The sequence below is a fragment of the Galeopterus variegatus genome, unplaced genomic scaffold (assembly GCF_000696425.1).
Source record: "Galeopterus variegatus unplaced genomic scaffold, G_variegatus-3.0.2 Scaffold2942, whole genome shotgun sequence".
NCBI lineage: Eukaryota > Metazoa > Chordata > Mammalia > Dermoptera > Cynocephalidae > Galeopterus > Galeopterus variegatus.
The window spans coordinates 24,426-44,788 of NW_007729053.1; the positions used below are offsets into that span (position 1 = coordinate 24,426).

General features: G+C 50.1%; 1 protein-coding gene across 1 annotated transcript in view; it reads left to right on the top strand.

Annotated features, from left to right (window-relative positions):
* Positions 1-9,262: 9,262 nt before the first annotated feature.
* SLIT1 (slit homolog 1 (Drosophila)) overlaps positions 9,263-20,363 on the top strand; it is a 22,653-nt gene continuing 11,552 nt past the window's right edge. The window contains exons 1-7 of the mRNA XM_008583502.1: positions 9,263-9,336; positions 9,680-9,843; positions 11,609-11,733; positions 12,047-12,144; positions 15,288-15,427; positions 15,608-15,701; positions 18,109-18,246. Coding sequence (XP_008581724.1) covers positions 9,263-9,336; positions 9,680-9,843; positions 11,609-11,733; positions 12,047-12,144; positions 15,288-15,427; positions 15,608-15,701; positions 18,109-18,246 — 833 coding nt within the window. The remainder of the gene's footprint in view (positions 9,337-9,679; positions 9,844-11,608; positions 11,734-12,046; positions 12,145-15,287; positions 15,428-15,607; positions 15,702-18,108; positions 18,247-20,363) is intronic.

Here is a 20,363-nt window from a genome sequence, read left to right on the forward strand (position 1 = left end):
GGCTCTCCTTCCCTGTGGTGGGTCACTCTTGATGTCTTTTCGAATTAGGGTGTGTTCCTACCTGGAGTTGGTCTCTCGGCTTTAGGCCCACCTTCCTTTGGAGTGCAGCCACCAGCAGCCACCAGAAGGAATAGGGCAAGATGGCAGAAAGTGCTGCATGGTCAGTTCTCAGCCACTTGTCCTTAGGGGGGAGTTGAGCACGGTTTGTAAGACTGAGAGTGCTCTGGGAACCGAGAGCTCTGTGAAGGGAGGCAGAGCAGGTGGGGGGTGCACCCTGTGCTGGGGATAGGTCTGTGCTTTCTTGAGGTCAGAGGAGCATGAGCACGTCCCTTGTGGGCTGGGTTGTCATCATCCCCAGAGCCCTATTCCCCTGGGACCTCATTCTTACTCCCCCAAAGTCACCATTTCATTGGGTCCTTCTTAATTCTGCCTTCCTGCTAGGCAAGAACAAAATCCTTTTCTCAGAGTGAAGAAAGCAGTGACTTACTTTAATAGCATAGCCTCAGGTTTGTGAAAGATCGTACCCCTGCTCTGCCAGTTACAAGTGGTGTGACTTTGGATAGATTACTTCTCCTCTGTAGGTCTCAGTTTTTTTCAACTGCAGAATGGGTTACAATGATAACATTGATGGTTATCTCACATTATGCACGTAAATTGAATTTTCTGACCAGTACTCTTCAAGGAATGGTGTGTTCCTCCCAGGGTGAGGAGATGAGTATGGGACCTTTATCCCTACTTGACCTTTTAGAGGTTGGAGTGTGGGGGCAAGCACTTGGTCTTCTTGGCCCCAGTTAATGCATCCACAAAACAGGCATAGTATATGGTCAGGTTAGCCATAAATATCAGCAGGTCAACTTTTCAAATGCTGCAGCCATTTCTTGCCGAGTTATACACTACCCACGTACTTTAAACCTGTGTTGTTGGATTACTACTACTATTATTAATGACAACAGCTGACATTTATTTAAAGCTTCTCATGGTGCAAAGCACAGAGATAAATGCCCTGTATGCATTCTCTCATTTAACCTCATAACTGAGCAGATGATGTGGCTGAGCCTGACACGCCCAAGGCCATAGGACCAGCAAGTGGAGGAGGCAGGGCTGGAAGCAGGCAGAGCAGAGAAGTGACAGGCAGGCCTGCACGGGAGGAGCTTTTTTTTTTTTTTGATGGTTAATATTTTATTTTATTTTATTTTATTTTATTTTTATTTTTTTATTTTTTTATTTTTTTATTTTGTCAATATACACTGTATATGATTATTATGGCCCGTCACCGACACCTCCCTCCCTCCTCCCTCTCTCCCCTCCCCCCCAAGAATGTCCTTTCCGTTTGCTTGTTGTAACAACTTCATGGAAGTATAGTTGTTATATCTTCTTCCCCGCCCAAGGCCATAGGACCAGCAAGTGGAGGAGGCAGGGCTGGAAGCAGGCAGAGCAGAGAAGTGACAGGCAGGCCTGCACGGGAGGAGCTTTAAGTCCTGCCTGAGAGCCCACCGTTCTAGAATGGGGAGGACTGCGGTGGCGGGGGTGGGAAGGAATTTCTACAAACCCGGAAAAGGAACCCAATGACGGTGATTTCATTTTCTCTGGGATTTGAGCATCAGTCAAGCTGTGGTAACTTTCCTTGAACTAAAATCCAGTCCAGAGAGAGAAGCGTTTCCCAAACCACTTAAGGACGCTTGCTTGTGTGCTGAAAGCGCAGGCTAGCACCACACACAAACGAGGAGCGTGCAGGCTGGCTCAGCCATTTTGTGGGCTGATGACTGAAAAAGAGCTTGGACTTTGCTTCTTAGGCATTTTGCACTCAGGGGAGGGAGAGTTAAAAAGGTACTGCCTGGAGCTCAGACTGCACAAGAGATTCCACCATGAGGAAGGAAGCAAGAGGACACGTGACAGTGTGTGTCTGTGGCGCTGGGACCGGGTTGTTTATAGATTTATAGATAGATAAGGCTAATTTATCACCCAAACCCAGCTGCCTTGGAGAGCAAAAGAGGGTGTTATTAATAGTTGCGCTGGGATAATATGCGTTAACAGGACCCATCCTGGGGTACAATTGCAATCATTCCTGTTTATTTATTAAAACAGCCCTTCTGGCCTCTGATGAGCAGGATCCTGTTTGTCTAGTTTGAGTTATGTCCACATTTAGGAGTCACATGACTGACTGATAACTTCACTGAAGTTGACTGCTAAAAGGCAGAGAAGGTGTCTTGGAAGAGAAAAGCTGCAGAGCTCCTTGAAGGCTGGAGGACTGCAAAGCTTGAGCATTTGGGAGCTTCTGTACTTGGGTTCTACCACCTCAAGGGGGTTTCCAGAGGTTTGGAAATCATTTTTCAAAACCTGGCCTCTGTGGCATCTCGTGTGTGTGTGGGGGGTGGTGGTGGGGAGTGTGCTGAGGACTGGAGTGCTATGTGGGGCGTTCCCTGGCTGCCCTCCCCTGGCTCCCTGACACAGGGAGTCCCTGCACCTTCCTCCTCCCTCCCAGAGGAGAGGAGGGCTCCGTTCCAGTCTCACTTGGGGCTTCTTGGGCTGTCCTCGGGACTGGGCACAGGATGAGAACTCATGCAAATTCCCATAGTTTCTGAGGGAAACAGGTGGGGGCCTGAGGGATGCGGCTGGGGTACTGCGTTCCAGTCTCACTTGGGGCTTCTTGGGCTGTCCTCGGGACTGGGCACAGGATGAGAACTCAGGCAAATTCCCATAGTTTCTGAGGGAAACAGGTGGGGGCCTGAGGGATGCGGCTGGGGTACTGTTTGCTGTCGTGTACAAAAACACTAGCCAGCTCTACACCATTCTAGGTCTTGGGTTGTACAAACCCATGTTTATGTGTCACATAGAGTTCGGCAGAATATGGCTGCGGCTAGTTCTCCCGGCTTACATCTCCCAGCTTTGCCACTAGAGAGAGATTGAGTGGTTCTTCCTGATCCCAAACGGAAAGGTCGCAGGGAAGTGCTCTTATTGGCTTGGCTGGGTCACGTGCCTGTCCCTGACCAGTCGCTGAGGGCAGTGAGACGGACATCTATGACAGCTCATCTTAGCTAGAGGTGACAGAGAGAAAGAAAAGTGACAGCTCCACTTCTACCATGGGATTGTAGAAGGTGGAGAAACGACTCCTTGCAGGAGGGGTGCAATTTCTAGCAGGGGGAACAACATGGCAGACAAGGCCTCGTACACATTTTTACCAAGAGCAGCAGAGTTACAGTCGTAAAATAAGTCTTTGCTGACTCAGGAACGGTGTCTGTTGTGAATGGGTGTATCTTGATTACTGGAGAGGCTAAATATTCTCCCACAGATTTGCTAGCCATTTGTATTTCTGCTTTTGTGAATCGCTTGTCTGTGGCCTTAGCCCATTTTTCGTAGCTATTGTTGAGTGTTTCAGAGAAGGTGTGGGGGGTGGGTGAATCTGGGTTTGCTATTTTCCACAGCCCCTTGTGGGTAATTGTGTTGGCTGTATTTACTCCTGCTTAGAATAAACCCAGCTGAGCCTTCAGGAGACCAATGTGGAAATCCAAAGAAAATGCTCTCTTCTTAATCAAATTTCTTGTATTGTGAATGGTTATTGAATATTTTATGGGAGAATTGTAATTACCAATTAAAGCCGATATCAATATCCTCAAGTAATCAGTGCGTAACACTAATTAGAGGGTACTGAATAGCCCCTGATGTTGTCTACAGCAGTTTAGGAATTGCCATAATTGTTGGCACACTGAGCTGGAAGGTGGGCATGCTGGTTGGGGCAGTCGCATGTGTGTCTGTGTCAAAGATGAATTGATGGGCAGGGTAGATGCAGTGTGGCAGGAAGTGCTTTGCTGGGTTCCCCTCAGGTGAGCTGATATATCTGGGGGTGACATGGGGGTCCTATGGCACCCTCCAGTGTCCACTAATGTGCTATCTGGGTTATGAGGTCTCACTCTGAGTGGTGGGAGGTTTCCAGCCTGAGAGGTGAGACATTTATTACTGACTCTGCAGGTGTACATGTCCCTCTGGCTCCTCCTACCCCTTCTGAAACCCACACGCACGTGCGCACACACGCACACACTACTGCTTAACAATCAATGACTTTGTTTGGAATATTTCTTCTTGAGAGTTTTGTTCTGCCTCTAGGTGGGGGCAGCTGAATGTGCTGCAGTGAGGGCTACAGGCTGCAAAATGTCTGGACCACATTAGCATCCCAGATCAGCCACCCAGTGGCACGTGTTTGTCGGGGGAGGGAGGGTAAGAGGTTTCCTCAGCCATGGGACAGTATCTCCCACCTTCCTAGGAAGTGGGCTAGAAATGATCACCAGGGACCAAAGGAGAAGGCTAAGAGCATGCAGTGGGGGACCAGGGGAAGAGAGACGAGGGGGTCCACTCATGCTGCCCATGGGAGTCTGCTCATGGTAACACGTTGGTGGGGAAAGAGGTTTTGGAGTCAGAATCCCAGCTCCACTTACCGCCACTTCTGGGGATTGGGGAAAGCCATGGAACCTCTCTGAGCCAGTTTCCTTATCATTAGAGAATAATGACAACTCCCCTGCAGCAGATCAGTTGGGGATAGAATAGCATTATTGAAAGCACAACCTCTGGACAATTTGGCCTGGGCTTGATGCCTTGTTCCATACCTGTTACTAGCAATGTGACTTTGAATAAGTCATTTAACCTGAGTCTCTGTTTCCTAACGTGTGAAATGAGGAAATAATACATGCTACACATATGCTTGTGCAATTTAAATAAACAAACAGTTATGTAAATTGCCCTGATGTGTACCAGGCAGCACTAACAAAGTGCTCAGAACGTCCCCTGTGCTAAGTGCTGGGGATGTGAGACGTGAACAAGCCAAGTCAGGTCCCTGCCCTCCAGTCTTGTAGGAGACACTGGCAAGACACAGGAGAAGGCAGTGAACAGGATTGTTTCAGAGGGTGGTTTGGGCCACGAGGACAACTGAAGCAGGGTGAGGCAATCAAGAGTGAAGGTGTGGCAGGGAGGGCTATTTTTGGCAGACGGAGCTAGTGACATTTGAGTGGACACCTTAATGAAAGAAGGAGGAGGCGTGGAAGGAGGCAGAGGAAGAGCAAGCCCAAAGACGCCGCTGCTGCTCGCTCCTCCTCCCCATCGCCTGCACTGCACTGGCTCTTTGTTGGGGGACTGACCTTGGGCTGCTGGAACTGCTGTCCCTCCACAGAGAGCAGGAGGTACCTGGAAATTTTCTTATCCCTTGGGGGCAGCCCGTAACCGATGACTGATGGTTCAGGGGAGTACATCTGCCGGCTCCCTGACCCTGATAGAGACAGCCTCCAGGAGTGACCTCCACTGTTTCTGGGGTTCCCCAGAGGTGCTGAGTCCCAGCCACCCTCTGTGAGATGTAGCTAGGGGGTCTTTGCTCCCTGGCCTCCTCCCTTCCTGATCCTTCTTGCATGCTTTCCTATGGTCATTTTGTGGAGACACTCCCCAAATAGGTCGCTTTTTTTTTTGACCGGTAAGGGGATCGCAACCCTCGGCACGGTGTGGTCTGCACCACGCTCAGCCAGTGAGTGCACCGGCCATCCCTATATAGCATACGAACCCGCGGCCTCAGTGCTACCAGCGCCGCACTCTCCCGAGTGAGCCGTGGGGCCGGCCCTCCGAATATGTCACTTTTACGCGAACCTCCTCTTAGGTTCTGCTTCTGGGGAGCCCGTGACAGACCCTGAGTCAGGAACAAGCATGGCCTGTTGAAGGAGCTGTGACCACACCAGCAGGGAGCCAGTGTGGGGTGGGGTGGATGGGCAGGTGGAGAGGTAGGCAGGGCTGGGTCACTTGGGGCCTTGTAGGCTATGCTTGATTTGAATTTTTTCCAAGAGCAATGGGAAATTATCAGAAGTTTTTAGGCAGGGGAGTAATATTGTATAATTTATTTTATAATGAAAGATCTCTCTAGTCACTGGGTAGGGGTGGACTTTGTGGGGACGAGAGTGAAGGAGATCAGTTCAGAGGCTGAGAGAGGATGGGCTTGAACTAGGAGGGTGGCCAAGGAGATGCACTTGGGATTTGTCTGTTTTATAGTTTTCCCAGAGTCATAGCAAGTCTAAGAGTTCAAAATGGGGACCAAGGGCTGGTGGTGGCCCCACAGTGGTCCTATTCCATAGGTCCTCTCCCTGCCCCACCATAGACACAAGAAGTGACCTCTCTTTCCTCTGAACCCAGCAGCCCCTTGGGGGTGTCTTTTTATGATGTCACTTTGTACCTTTTCCCAGAGACCTGTGCCCTGCCTTTATTCCTCCAGCTGAGCTGTGCCTGGCTTGGGCCTTGTTAGAAGTCATGTGGGAAGAGTCCCGGGCAGGATGGTGAGGTCTTGGGCAGATCTCTGCCCCTCTCTGGGCTGGGTCCTTGCTTTGGAATGAAGAGAGTCAGCACTGGGAGCACTGAGGCCCTTCTGAGGCCAGTTCTGGGGCCTTTTAACTGGAGGTTTTGGAGGCAGCTTTGCCTGGGACGTGAAAAGCCAAAAGCTCTCTCCCCCAGAGGCACCTGCTTGGACACAGCCTCTGTGATGTGAACTGCCCAGCCTCCTACGGACTTGGAATTTTAGTGGGCCCCCTTCTGGGGACCCTTCATTGAGCACAGGGCCAGACAGAATCACAGACAGCTGTGCTTGGGTTGAGCTGGAATTCATTTTGCTTCTGCAACTAAAGACGACATTTCACATAAAGCAATGATAGTCATTCTAGGTTATGTTTCTTCTAGAAATTAAGTATTTGGAATGTTGTAATGCTTGCCTCTGACTTTCAGGCCTCCAAGGGACAGTTCTTTAGAGAAAGCAACTCCTTTCTGCATGAGATGGAAAGGTCTGTGGTGAGCTTCAGTGGTTGGTAGGCTTTCCTTGAGAAACCTTTCTCCAGAGGCCCCACATTTTTCATGATTTAAATATTAAGTAAGACACTGCAGGTGGCTGTTACCAGGCAGGACCCATGGCTTGATCTGCAGGAAACATCTGGTGGGCAGATGTGGAGGGTCTATAGTTCTGGGTGCAGCCCCAAGGGCTCTAGGGAGGCTAGGAAACCCCACCTCCAGAGCCCTAGGGCCCGCTGACCAGTGTTTCCTGCTGTTCTCAGAAGTAGCCAGTGGTGTCTGGGGGGATCTGATCTGTCTATGGGGAACTTTAAAATTAAAATATCCAAAAATTTAACAAGAAATTCCACTTCCTAGTGTCTTTCTAGAAACATAGTCCTACACATGTGCAAAGAGACATCTGTGCGACTGTTCATTGCAATTTGTTTTTAACAGTGACAACATGGAAATAACCTTAAATGTCCTGAATATTAAATAGATAGAGGAATAGCCATATTAGGACCTACCTATTAAAGGTAAGCTAGATATGTATACAGGGTTGTGGAAAGATCCCGAAGCTTTATTATTAAGTGAAAAAAGTGAAGTTGTAGAATAATTTGTATAATGTATTATTTGTGTTAAAACTTCCCATAAGTATTAACTTTATTTCTCTCTCTATATAAGACAGCAGACAAAGCAAACTGAAAACAGTGACTGTCTCGGGAGGAACTGGGAGTGAGCGACACCCTCAAGTGGGCTTTTTTGTTCCATACGTACAGTTGGAATATTTAAAAAATATTTTTTCAAAACTACTTACGGGCCGAGCCCGTGGCGCACTCGGGAGAGTGCGGCACTGGGAGCGCAGTAGCGCTCCCACCGCGGGTTCGGGTCCTATATAGGGATGACCGGTGCTCACAGTGCTCACTGGTTGAGCACGGTGCAGCCGGTCTCAAAAAGGAAAAAAAAAACAACAACAACAAAACTACTTACATAATTAAGTAGGTTACAACAAGACATAAAGTAATAGAGACCTATTATAAGAAAGTTGTTAAATACAGGAAAATGTCACCCTACATCCCATGATTAGCATTTTGGTGTGTTTTCTTCCAGTTCATTTTTCCCTTATGCATTTGACATGGTGTGAAGTATACTGCATAGCAATTTTGTATCGTGTTTTTTCCTCTTAACATTTTGTCATAAACACTTTCTGTGTTGTTTCCAATTCTTTATAAATATCTTTAATATCTACATAATTTACCATTATGGGTATTTAACTATTTCCCATTTTTCCTTCACATTTTAAGAGTGATCTCTTTTTGACTAGGAGATCTTCCATCTGTCTCGTGAGACAGCTAAAATCATCAATATCCTCATGCCTGGTTCAGTGCCTGGTACATGGGGAGGAGTCAGTCAGTGTGTGTGTGTGTGCACACGCATGTGTGCCTGTGTGTGTATGTGTGTGCAGGTGAGTGCGTGTGTGTGCTTGTGTGTGTGTGTGTGTGTGTGTGTGAATGAATGATTGAGTGACGGAAAGCTGAGGCACTGCTTGAGGGGTGGGCTATCCATGGCCCCCCCAGGAGGTCATTTGGCAGAAGGGGGTGGGCCACACATTCAAGACAGAGGCACCCTTTGGACACACAGGACTCTTCTGTGAAGTCATTGACAGCAGATGGCAGGGAAGTGTTCTGTACTGGGGCCCTAGAATCCTGTGTTGGAGACCCACCTTGCACTAACCCTGTTTCCCTCTTTGTAAAACCTTTTTCGCCAACCTGTAAAGCATTTCGTGATCTGAATACAGAAAAGGAGGTTTCTAGAGGGGTGTCCTCTGTGTGATCAGGTTCCCAGAGTTCCTCTTGTGGGCAGTCAGGGAGGAGCTGTGCCTATCCCTGTGCCTCAGTTTTCTGCTCTGAGGAATGAAATCATTTACATCTGTTAAGATCATAGCAGGAAAGAGACAGAAAATCCAAAAGGGCAATTTCAGGGAGGTTAAAGAAGGGACTATTTATGATGATGTGGGCAGGATTAAGGGAGCAGCAAGGGACGATGAGGCACCTGGGGCTAGCAGCACTGGGAAACTGTTTCTGTCCTTAATCGTGAAGGGGTAAAGAAAAGGCGATGGTACTGAAGCTCAGGAAGAGCTGCGGTCATAGGAGAGGCTGCCAAACAGAATCTGTGGCCTTAAGCTGTTATTCTGAACGGAGATTTGGCATAAAGGCAGCTGGGGGAAAAACACTCCAATCCCTCTTTCCTCTCATCTTCCAGTCTCCTGCTGCTGCTGCCCATTGACAAACCCAACCAAAAGCCAGAGGACAAGGGAACATGGGTAGCACAGACTCTATAGAGCAGCCGCCAGGGCACAGAGCAGAGCTGGAGGGCAGACAGAGTCCACCTGCACGTTTGGCCCCTGCTCTAATCCTCTGTCAACAGAAGAAGCTATGGCTCCAACACAGTGGAAACCCATCAGCTATTGAATCTTACCGTGATGATGTCAGTTCAGTTACACTCCCATCAGGAATCGAATCGAAATGTTAGCTCTACTGGTGTCCTTCACATAAGGTAGTGGGAAAAAAGGGAGAACAAAATAAACAATTATTGACATAAAACAGGTGCTGTGGTCTGCTCTGTAGCTGGTCAGGAGGCTTAAGCTGATCTTAGGCGAGTTCCTCAACCTCTTGAGCCTTGATTTTTGCACATGTAAAATGGGGTTAAAAGGCATGGTGAGGACTAAGTAAGACAATGCATATAAAGTGTTTAAAATGTGCTGGCTACACAGTAATGCTCATGAAATGGGGGTTATTGGGGCATTTGCCAGCCTCAGCACAGGCCTGGGACCCTAGTGCCCAGTGGGGGAAGGGCCAATGAAACTGTGATGCCTGCTTCACTCTGCTCTCTGCCCCAGGGCCATCGGTGCCAACCCCCTGTACTGTGACTGCCACCTCCGCTGGCTGTCCAGCTGGGTGAAGACAGGCTACAAGGAACCGGGCATTGCCCGCTGTGCTGGACCCCCAGACATGGAGGGAAAGCTGCTCCTCACCACGCCTGCCAAGAAGTTTGAATGCCAAGGTGAGCCCAGGAGTCTGAGAGAGGGGCGGTGAGTACAGGTTGCGTCCCCACCTCCTACTGCTCAACAGGACTCACCCAACCCTGGCAGGGCCTTCTAGACACTCCTGTGTCCCTGTTGTGACCGCTGGATGGAGGGGTCAGGTGGCTGCTTGTTAGGATGGCTGCCTTCCAGTCCTGACATATAATGAACAAAAACAGCCAGGCAGGAAGATCTCAGGCCATCAGAGCTTTAATCCCTCCTTGTGGTTATGTAAGGAAAATAAAAATAGCAACAGTGTTTCTGGAAACTCCAAGCCTCTCAGCAGCACGAGTAGTCAGACCTCCCTTTGCCAGGAATTGCGCTCAGCAATTTGCTTAAACCCCTCTCAGTCCCTGGTGGACCAGTGGACGCAGCTGCCACTCCTGACATTTGCAGAAATACCGAGCTAGAGTGGGGCTGGAGGCTCGCCTGGCTTGGCTCTGAGACTCCTCACCTCACCTTGGGCGTCTGTAAATACTTGTTCAGGGGTTGATTGACTGACAGCAGGAGCCCCAGAGGCCCCACTGAGCAGAGACAGGTGGCTGAGGGGCTGCCCCGGGCCCTGCTTTGTGTACAGCAGGTCAGCTGGGGGAGGGCACCGGAGGCCACAGGGCACCGCCCCTGGCCTCTGTAAGCTCAGAGGCCACCATCGGAAATGAAACTGACAGCCATAGGTTAATGAGGAGGTCCTGGGCCACCCTGTGTGCAGGATGCTGTCACAGCAGGAATAGTTCAGAGGGGCCGGTCTGTTGGAAGCAAGCCAATTTATGTTGAAACATTTGCTCAGTATTTATTTAATGGAGTGGGGTTGGTGCTGGTGAGAAGTGGTTTTTTAAAAACTTCGGACTGAAGAATAACACACATACAGAAAAGGACACAGACCATGAATGAATGGCCTACTGAATTTTTACAAACTGAATTCACACAGGTAACCAGCACAAGGATCAGGAAACAGAACCCTGCCTGTACCCCAGACGTCCCTCATGTGTCCTTCCAGTCATTGCTAAAAAGCGTTTTTATTTCGGTTCATGCTCATGCCTCTCAGCAGAACTGATATTCTACTGCTTCTAGGAGTCTGATAGAGAAACTGGAATTAACTGGCCTTGTGGGATCCTAATGCCCTGTACAGGGGGCGCCCCAGATAGCCTGGCTGCCAGCTTCTCTGCCCACCTTGTGGGGCTGGAGAAGAGCCTGCTGTAGCTGCGGAGGTGACAGAAAAGGGTCCCCCTGGTTCAGGCTTGGAGAGGAACAATCTTGAGGACCTGTCCCCTGATGGGCTTCTCTGCAGAGCTGCGTCTCCTCTCTGCTGAGGTGGCCACCTTCCCTGTCCTGGCCAGTGGGCATCAGGCTGGGGGTAATTGCTTTGGAGGCCTGTGAGGGGATGGAGGAAATGCCAGCCGACTGCAGTGATAGCGACTGTGCCTTTCTCACACCCATGATGTGGCCCTAGCCACGCATGTGCCGCGAGCGCCTGCCAAGCACCTGCAGATTCGCTCCGATAGTCTTCCCAGCCCTAAGGCAGGGGCTGTCCTTAACCCCATTTGACAGAGAAGGGGCCAGAGGCCCAGAAAGATGTACTATGCCAGAGGGCGAGGGAGAAATACAGGGAGGGATGAAAGTCTCCTTGGGGAGGGGGCTTCCTACAGCTGGTCTGCAGGGCCAGGCTCCTTGGGGTAAGGGGCCTGTGCCCAGCCCTGAGCTGCCCACCGCCTCCTCCCTGCACTAACGCCTTCTCCCTTGCCTCAGGTCCCCCCACTCTGGCTGTCCAGGCCAAGTGTGACCCCTGCTTGTCCAGCCCATGCCAGAACCAGGGCACCTGCCACAATGACCCCCTTGAGGTGTACAGGTGTGCCTGCCCCAGCGGCTATAAGGTGAGTGGAGGCTGAGGCAGGGAGGAGGGGGCTCCTTGTGTATGCTGTAGGCAGGGCCTGGGCAAGGTTCACCAAGCTGTCCCCAGTGCCCAGACCAGTGCCTGGTTCAGAGCAGGCGCTTGAGTGAACCTTTAATCGGTGACTTAACATATGAATGAATGAATGAATGAGTGAATGAATGAAGGAACAAGCAGCGCCTGGGAGAGGGATGCCCAGCTGCTGAGGGGCTGGCTGGCTCTGTTGGCACACACAACCACTATACCCCTCTCCCCTGGCTCTCCCTGGGGTCCCCATTGCTAACTTTTCCTCCCAGGGCCGAGACTGCGAGGTGTCCCTGGACAGCTGTTCCAGCAGCCCCTGTGGAAATGGCGGGACCTGCCACACGCAGGAAGGTGAAGGTGCTGGCTTCACGTGAGTTGTCTGGACACCCAGCACCTCGTGGGTGGGGTGCTGATGGGCCCAGCACTCAAGCCTCGGAGCCCTCCTTCCCCAGCGGGGATGGTCAGGCCTCCCTGTGCTCAGAGGGATCAGCAGGGACTCCAAATCACAGCCAGGGGGCTCTCCAAGCCCACCCGGGGCAAGCCTCTTACTGCCAGGTGAGGTGAAAGCACAGAGACGCGGGCCTGCCGGAGCCACCCAGCAGGCAGGGGGGGGCTGCTGCCTTCTGCTCTTGCCAGGTGCCGGGAGGGTCTTATGACCACTGGGAATCCATGGCCAGGGGCGTATGCAGTGGCAGTGCCAAAGGGCAGATTGGGGTCATTTGAGACTCCCATAAATGCCCATTAACCCTCAGAGCCTTCAGTCTAAGTCCATTGTTAAGTCTAACAGCTGGTCAGCTCGCAAGGCCAATGTTTGTCTGAAGGCGGGGCCTACCGGTCCCCTCCTGTCAACCTGCCACCCCAGTCCTGAGACACAGCTGAGGCTGCCGCTGGGTGGACGAGGCCTGCCCAGAGGTGGAAGCCAAGTCCTGGTCACCCCCTCTGGGGGCCTCCCCCCACCAGCTCATGAGTCACACTGGTCACTGGACGGAGGGACACCCCACCGGCCCCACCTTGAGCGGCCACTTCCCACTGTGCAGTGAAGGGGCCAGACTCGATGACATCGTCTCTTAAGTCTTCCCAATGCTGACATTGCCATCCGCGACCCTGACACTGATCCTGCTTCCCCCAGGGCCCCCCAACGGCCCCCCCCAGAGCTTTTCTGAGAAATGTATACAAATATTATTTAGTTGCTGAAATAAATTGCCGGCCAAACAAATAGGCTCTTCAGAAACTGATGTTGAATCTACTGGCAGAAATGGCTAAACCTTCCACTGCAAACTCGAATTACCAGATGTGAAAAATAAAACACTAAATGGCCTCTCTTCTCGGCGTCGCCTTGGCAACGGCGTCCTTACGATAGGCTCCGCCCTCCTCTGGGCTTTGACAGCAGCTCTATCGAAGCTCCCCCTCCCCTTCCTGAGACTCCCTAGTTGGGGGCTGAAAGGGCATGGCCCAGAAACTCCCCCTGCGGGCAGCCCCCTCGCACCTAGCGGCCTTATGGATGGGGTGGCCGTGGCTGGGTCTTCCAGGTAGAAAGGGGTACCTCCGACTGACCTCTCAACCCTGAGGCTCACCAGGCCATCCTCTGTTACACCCACTGCCTGGCCCCATCTCCCGCCAGAGGGGGCTTTCTGAGACACAAAGCTGATCCTGTCACTTCCAGCTTCAAACCCCTCTGCTGATACCCTCCAGCCTTTGTGGGGAGGAAAACTAAACTCCCGATCACGCCCAGCGATAGTGGTCTTCAAACCATTTTACTCACACCCCCAAACACATTTTTTAAAACTATACACCCCCAGGTTAGATAGTTTTAAAACTGTGCACCCCTTCTTAGATTGACAGCTACAATTTTTCACTGTAGGTTTAACTTTTGATTGCACAGTACATAATTTCCCGGATATTGTAAATCTTAACATTTAAAAATAAAACTATCTCTTTAAATCACTCTTTCATCGTTCTCCAATGGGATCTGAATAGCACAGCAATTTGATACCATTTAAAAATACACCGACAAGCTCCTCTTTAACAGTTAAAAAATTTACCTCGTTCTTTTTTCTCCTTGAACTAGCGTTTTCGTTTTACTCCCCACTCTCCCCACTTTTCTTCTAATGTAATGTTTTTCTGCCAGACAGTCTTTCCCAGAGCACCCTGCCACCAACGTGGGGACATAAGTGAAAATTTAAAGTTTTTTTCTTATTCCTTGTCACCATAAACCTTTGATTAACTGTTTCTTAATTATTGTCACAATTAGCAATAATACGCGGTAGTTCAAAGCAACATAACTGCTTTATAAAATTTGATGAATAATTATTACACATGAAAGTAACATTTCATTAGACTGTGTCCCTCAGTGAGGCAAATGGGGCACTCTGTTCTTTTCTGCTCTCAGTTGGTTCATGAGTCCATGATGAATATTATAGAATGAGGGAGGGCTCAGCAGTCAATCTAAGCCTGTTTTGTTTTGTTTTTACAGGTATAAGTGCTGGGAAAGTTCGTTCACATAAATAAACCAATGGGATTAGAAGGACTTTTATTATAGCCATGTCACTCAATTCTTGGAAACCCTTCCCAATTTAAATGCCCAAAAGTCCAAAGCGATCTGTCATCAAAATTATTTTTAATGCCCTCTCAGTTGACAGTTCCATGTGGTCTCCCTTCAATTACCTTTAACACACAGAACTAGAAATCTCTTGACTTACAGAAGTGTTTGTTTATTCACTTTGTCAATATCCATATTCCTAATTGTCCCTTTATCTGGTGCCAGGATGCCTGTCTCACCTTGGGCTTGGGCTGGGAGAGGTGTGCCTTTCTGGAGTTTTGGGGCAGTCAGTTCAGGGAAGAGCTCGTGCAGAAATGTAAAGATCTGGAAATTATTTTCTTGAACTTCTCTCTCTGACCCACACACTGCTTGGAAAGCCTTGGGTGCCCCAGAGGAAGGCATACCTGTTTGAAGATCACTGATCTCCAGAGCCCTCCACAACCTGGCTCCTGCTCACCCCCAGACCTATGCTCACCCATCCCTATGGTCTGTGCTCCTGTAGTCCTGAGCCATATGGATGAGCAGATCCCCTACCAGTGGGGCTTCCTCTCACTCCAGGCTTTGATGTACACCTCTGCCCCAATCACCTTACCTCCCCGTCCTGCTCTGTGCTGTCAGGGTCCTTGGTTAATTCATCACCTCCTCCAGGAAGACTGCCCTGACCACTCCCCCCCAAGAAGGAGTCAGGAGACCTCTGCCCATTTGAGTATCCTCCCTGGCCTCGGTGCCTACACCATCCTGGTGCTCATGAGCTTTCTGCTGGCTGCCTGTCTCCTCTTCATCTCCCCGCTAGACTGTGAGGGAGTCCCATGAGAGCAGGGCCATCTCGTTTACCTCTAACCCCCCCAGCACCTAGTAAGGGCCTGGCCCAGAATAGGAACGATAACTGTCGAATGGTGACACAGGCTGGCAGCCACAGGCCTCCACCAGTGCTCCATGAAGGCTGCCTCTCCACCCTCCCCTGGGCCCCACAGGTGCTCCTGTCCCACTGGCTTTGAAGGACCAACCTGTGGAGTGAACACGGATGACTGTGTGGAGCACACCTGTGCCAACGGGGGCACCTGTGTGGACGGCGTGGGCAGCTACACCTGCCAGTGCCCCCTGCAGTACATGGGTAAGCATGGTGGGACTCAAGTGCCTGGGGGACGGGGGACCAGAACACACCCCCTGTGCCCCCATGGTGGGTGGAAGGGCTTGGTCCCCTCGGTGTCTACCAGAGGGTTCTGCTGGCCTGGCTGCCTGCAGAGCACAGGAGAGCAGCCTCTCTCCTTCCTCTCGTTCACTCTTTCCCCAGGAAGGGCCTGTGAGCAGCTGGTGGACTTCTGCTCCCCGGATCTGAACCCGTGTCAACATGAGGCCCGGTGTGTGGGCACCCCGGACGGGCCCAGGTCAGTGTTGCCCATTTCCAGGGCCAGGGACATCAGGCTGGATTCCACCCATTCCCATCCTATGTACTCCCCTGTCAAGAGGGTTTTGTCTCAGGTGTATGGGGTTCCTGAGAGTCAAGGCAAGGGTGGTTATTGGCACGGTTTTGTGGCCAGACAGACCTGGGTTTGCAGCGTGATTCTGAGTAGATTGCTTGGCGGCTTTGAGCGTGTTTTCCCATCTGTAAACTGGGTGCAACAGTACTTCCTCCTCGGGCAGTTGCAAAGATTTGCTGAGAAAATGCATGGAAAGCACTTAGCTCCATGCCTGACATCTGATCAGTGCTCCATAAACAGCTATTAGCATTCCAGAGCCACAATAGCTTATCCCCAATTATAAAATCCACAAAACTGAAAACTGAAAGTCCATCTGATGGCAAAATCTATCTAACCTGAACTTACTTGGAAATAAAAGCTGACATGCACTGATAGTGTCTACAGTTGTTATTTAGCCCATGCAGTGTGAACATGCATAGATTTTGCTGCAGAAATGTGAACACCTGATCATGGAGCTGCCTCAAATCCCACAGGCAAGTTATGTGCAATGTGTGACAGTTCTAGGCAATGTATGACCTTCCCCAGATCCTAAAAGTTCCAAAATCCAAAACCTATCTGGCCCCAGGAGGTTTGGATAAGGAGTTGTTGAATGTATTGTCACCATCATTGTTACTGGCATATGTGGAAGTGCTCTGTCACTTGGAGGCTGCTGTACGAAGGTCATGGGTTTTAAAATGCTGTTCCCATCTGTAGTTTTTCAAGCAGAGCCTCATTTCTGGGCCACCCCCACCCCATCCTACCAGCCAGGGCAGCAAGGGGTGGTCAGGGCAGGATGCTTGGAGTCTGTGGCTGAGGCACCCATGCCCAGGGACCCAGGCCAATGCCGGGGGTGGAATCCCCAGGGAGCCAATAGTCTAGCCAGATGGATGGATGCTGCACTCCTGGGTGAGCTGCAGGGCAGGGGTTGCAGCAGCAGATCAGTGGTATGTGACCTCCTCAGAGGGCCGGACCTCAGAGGGTGCAATAAGGCAGGATTGCATATTGTCTAGTTTGGAACTGCTGGCATAGTCCCTCGTGCCATGAAAAATGAGCACTGCACTCGGCCCTGGGCCTGGGGCTGCAGCACACTGCAGGGTGTTTAGTGCATGCTCTCTCAACTTCCTGTCCTGGTGGAAAGGTGGAACTGACAGGCACTCAGCTGTGCCTGGTGTTGTACCTGGAACCCAGCAATGTTCAATTTACAGCCATTGAATGAATGAATGAATGAATGAATGTAGTGAATAAAATTAATGACTGGGTAGTAACTTAGCTCAGACTGAAGCTCAAGACCTATTAGTAGATTGTGATCCATTGGGTGGGTCAAGATTAACATTAAAAAATAAAACAAATATCCACGAGCAAAGGACCATTATATACAGTAAGGATAAGTATTGTTGTGTGAAACTGGTTTGGGGTGTGTGTGTTGCTGGGCTGAAAGGTATTTCTTATAGTCTGAAAAACACTGTGCTAGGGATTGAGTAGAAAACCCAGGCAGGAGCACCTGTCTGCCAGGTTGAGTGGTTGAGCTGCGGAGTTTGGAATGAGGGCTGGAGTGTTCACCAGAGGCTGACTGGAGGAGGGGAGGTATTGGCCTAGCTGGATCATGCAGGGAGAGAGGACAGGGAATTCCAAAATGAACAGGTGTGAAGGCAGGGAAGTGCTTGGTGGGGTGGGCTTGGTGTGGGGGGATCAGGAGCCTGCAGGATAGGGAGCATCTTGCAAGGCCATAACTGGAAAGTGGGTAGAAGAGTGTGCACTTTATTTGGTAGGCAAATAGTTGGCCAAAATGGACTTTCGGGTGAGCAGTGAGATAAAGTCTAGAGCTGGGGAGCTGGAGGCTGGCCTGGAGTCAAGGCACCCACTGAGAGGCGGGCACTAGCTCTGCTGAGGGCTGGGAGCTGGGGGATGAGGGATACATGAGCCTGTGTGACTCACGGCCATGGGATGGGGGGTCCTGGGAGAATTAGGAGGGGGCAGCTGAGCAGCTGGGCAGGTCGGGAAGGAGTGCAGCTTGGCACTGGAGATGCTGGTGGTGGTGAGGGTGGGTCCTCCATGACAAGATTCCATCTCCTCCTATGGCTAGGCGTCCACTCTCCCAGCCCAGGGCCCCCACCTAAAGTCCACACAAGCTCTTTTCTTGCAGTAGAAAAGGCTCCCAGGATGGGCTGGGAGCCCTTGTACATCCTGGGCTCTGTCTGGCCTCCTGGGGGTCCACACAGACCACTGGAACTTGAGGGCCACACACAGCCCATGCAGGCCCTGACCCTCCTCCTGGCCACCCCAGCTCTGGGCTGAGTGTGCGGCTGACCACCCACCCACCCCTGCCTACCCCCAGGTGTGAGTGTGCGCCAGGATACGCTGGTGACAACTGCAGCGAGAACCAGGATGACTGCAAGGGTCACCGCTGCCAGAATGGGGCCCAGTGTGTGGACAAACTCAACAGCTACTCCTGCCTCTGTGCTGAGGGCTACAGGTGAGTGGCCGCTGATGCAGCACAAGTGACTCCTCAGGGCCATTATCCTCTGGGCTGGCAGGAGCCCCCAGCCATGGCCAGGGAAGGGCAGGGTCAGAGCCTGGGGGTTGGGTGCTGGGGTTTTAACTGTGGCTCTGCCAGTCACTAGTCATGCAGCCTTGACATATAACCACTCAGTGCCTAGGCAGAGGGTCCCTAACCTGTTTGGTGGAGGCAGCGGGAGGTGGGTACAGATTACTGGGCAGTGCCCAGCGCTGACCTGCCCAGCTGAACTTCTGAAGACATGTCCTGCCATAAGGTTATCTACCTTCCCACCTTGGCTCCCTGGGAGAGGGAGGGGCTGCCCTCCTTCTGGCCACCAACCTCCCATGCTCTGCTTGTGTCATTTTTAAAAAACAGCCTTATTGAGTTATAATTCACATACCATACAGTTCATCCGAAGTATAAACTTCAATGACTTCTAGTATATTCCCAGAGTAGTGCGTCCATCACTGCAATTAGTTTTAGAACATTTTTATTACTCCCCAAAAGAAACCCCAGCCCCTTACCTGTCACCACCCACCCCTCCATCCCAGCACTAGGCAACACTAATCTACTGATATCTATGTCTATAGGTTTGCCCATTCTGGATATTTCATATAAATGGAATCATACAATCTGTCGTCCTTTTGTGACTGGCTTCTTTCCCTTAGCATAATGTTTTCAAGGTACATGCAGGTTGTGGCACGTATCAGCACTTCATCTCTTTTTATGGCTGAATGATATTCCACTGTATGGATTTACTACATTTTGTTTATCCATTCATCAGTTGATAGGCATTTAGGTTGTTTCCACTTTTTGAATGTTATGAATACTGATGCTATGAACACTCATGCACAGGTTTTTGTGTAGACAGACGTTTTCACTTCTCTTGGATATACACCGAGGAGTGGATTTGCTGCATTCTATGGTAACTCTATGTTTTAATTGTTTGAAAAACTACCAAATTGTTTTCCAGTGGCTGCACCATTGTACGTTCCCACCATAGCATATGAGGGTTCCAATTCCTCCACATCCTCAGGAGGTTGTCTTTTCTTGATAATGTCCTTTGATGCATGGAAGTTTTTAATTTTGGTGGTGTCTAGTGTATCGATCTCCTCTTTTGTTGCTTGGGCTTTTGATGTTATATCTAAGAAATCATTGCTTTAACCAAGGTCGTGAAGATTTACACTTAAGTTGTCTTCTAAGAGTTTGATAGTTTTAGGTCTTACATTCAGGTCATTGATCCACTGATGTTAGCTGTGTGTTTTTTTGTAGGTGCCCTTGATCAGGCTGATGAAGTTCACTTCTGTTCCTAGTTTGTTGAGTGTTTTTATCATGAAGGGACATTGGGTTTTTTTGTATGTGGTGTGAGGTCGGTGTCCAGCTTCATTCTTTTGCATATGGATATCCTGTTGTTCAAGCACTGTTTGTTGAAAAGACTATTCTTTCTCCTATTGAGTTGTCTTGGTATCTTTGTCAAAAATCAATAGACCATAAATGGGAGGGTATTTTTGGACTCTAAGTTCTAGTCCATGATCTCTATGGCTGTCCTTATGCCAGTACCACACTGTCTTAATTACTGTAGTTTTTGTAATATGTTTTGAAATTAGGAAGTATAAGTCCTCCCAGTTCTTTCTTAAGATTGTTTTGGCTTTGCTGGGTCCCTTGAATTTCCATATGAATTTAGGGATAAACCTGTCAATTTCTGCAAAGAAGTCAACTGAGATTTTGATAGAGATTATATTGAATCTGTAGATCAATTTAGGGAGTATTGCCATTTTAACAATATTAAGTCTTTCAGTCCATGAACATAGGATGCCTTTCCATTTATTTAGATCTTCTGTAATTTCTTTCAAAAATGTTTTTTTGTTTTCAAAGTGTAAGTTTTGCACTTGTTTTTTTTTTTTTTTTTTTTTTTTCCTTTTTGTCTTTTTCCGTGTCCGGCAACGGATCGCAACCCTCAGTGTCGCCCCCGCACCGGACCGGGACCGGCAACGGGACCGCAACCCTTGGCGTTGCCCCCGCGCCTCGCTCAGCCAGTGAGCGGGAACCGGTCTGTATGTGGGATCCGAACCCTCGGGTGGGAGCGCCGCTGC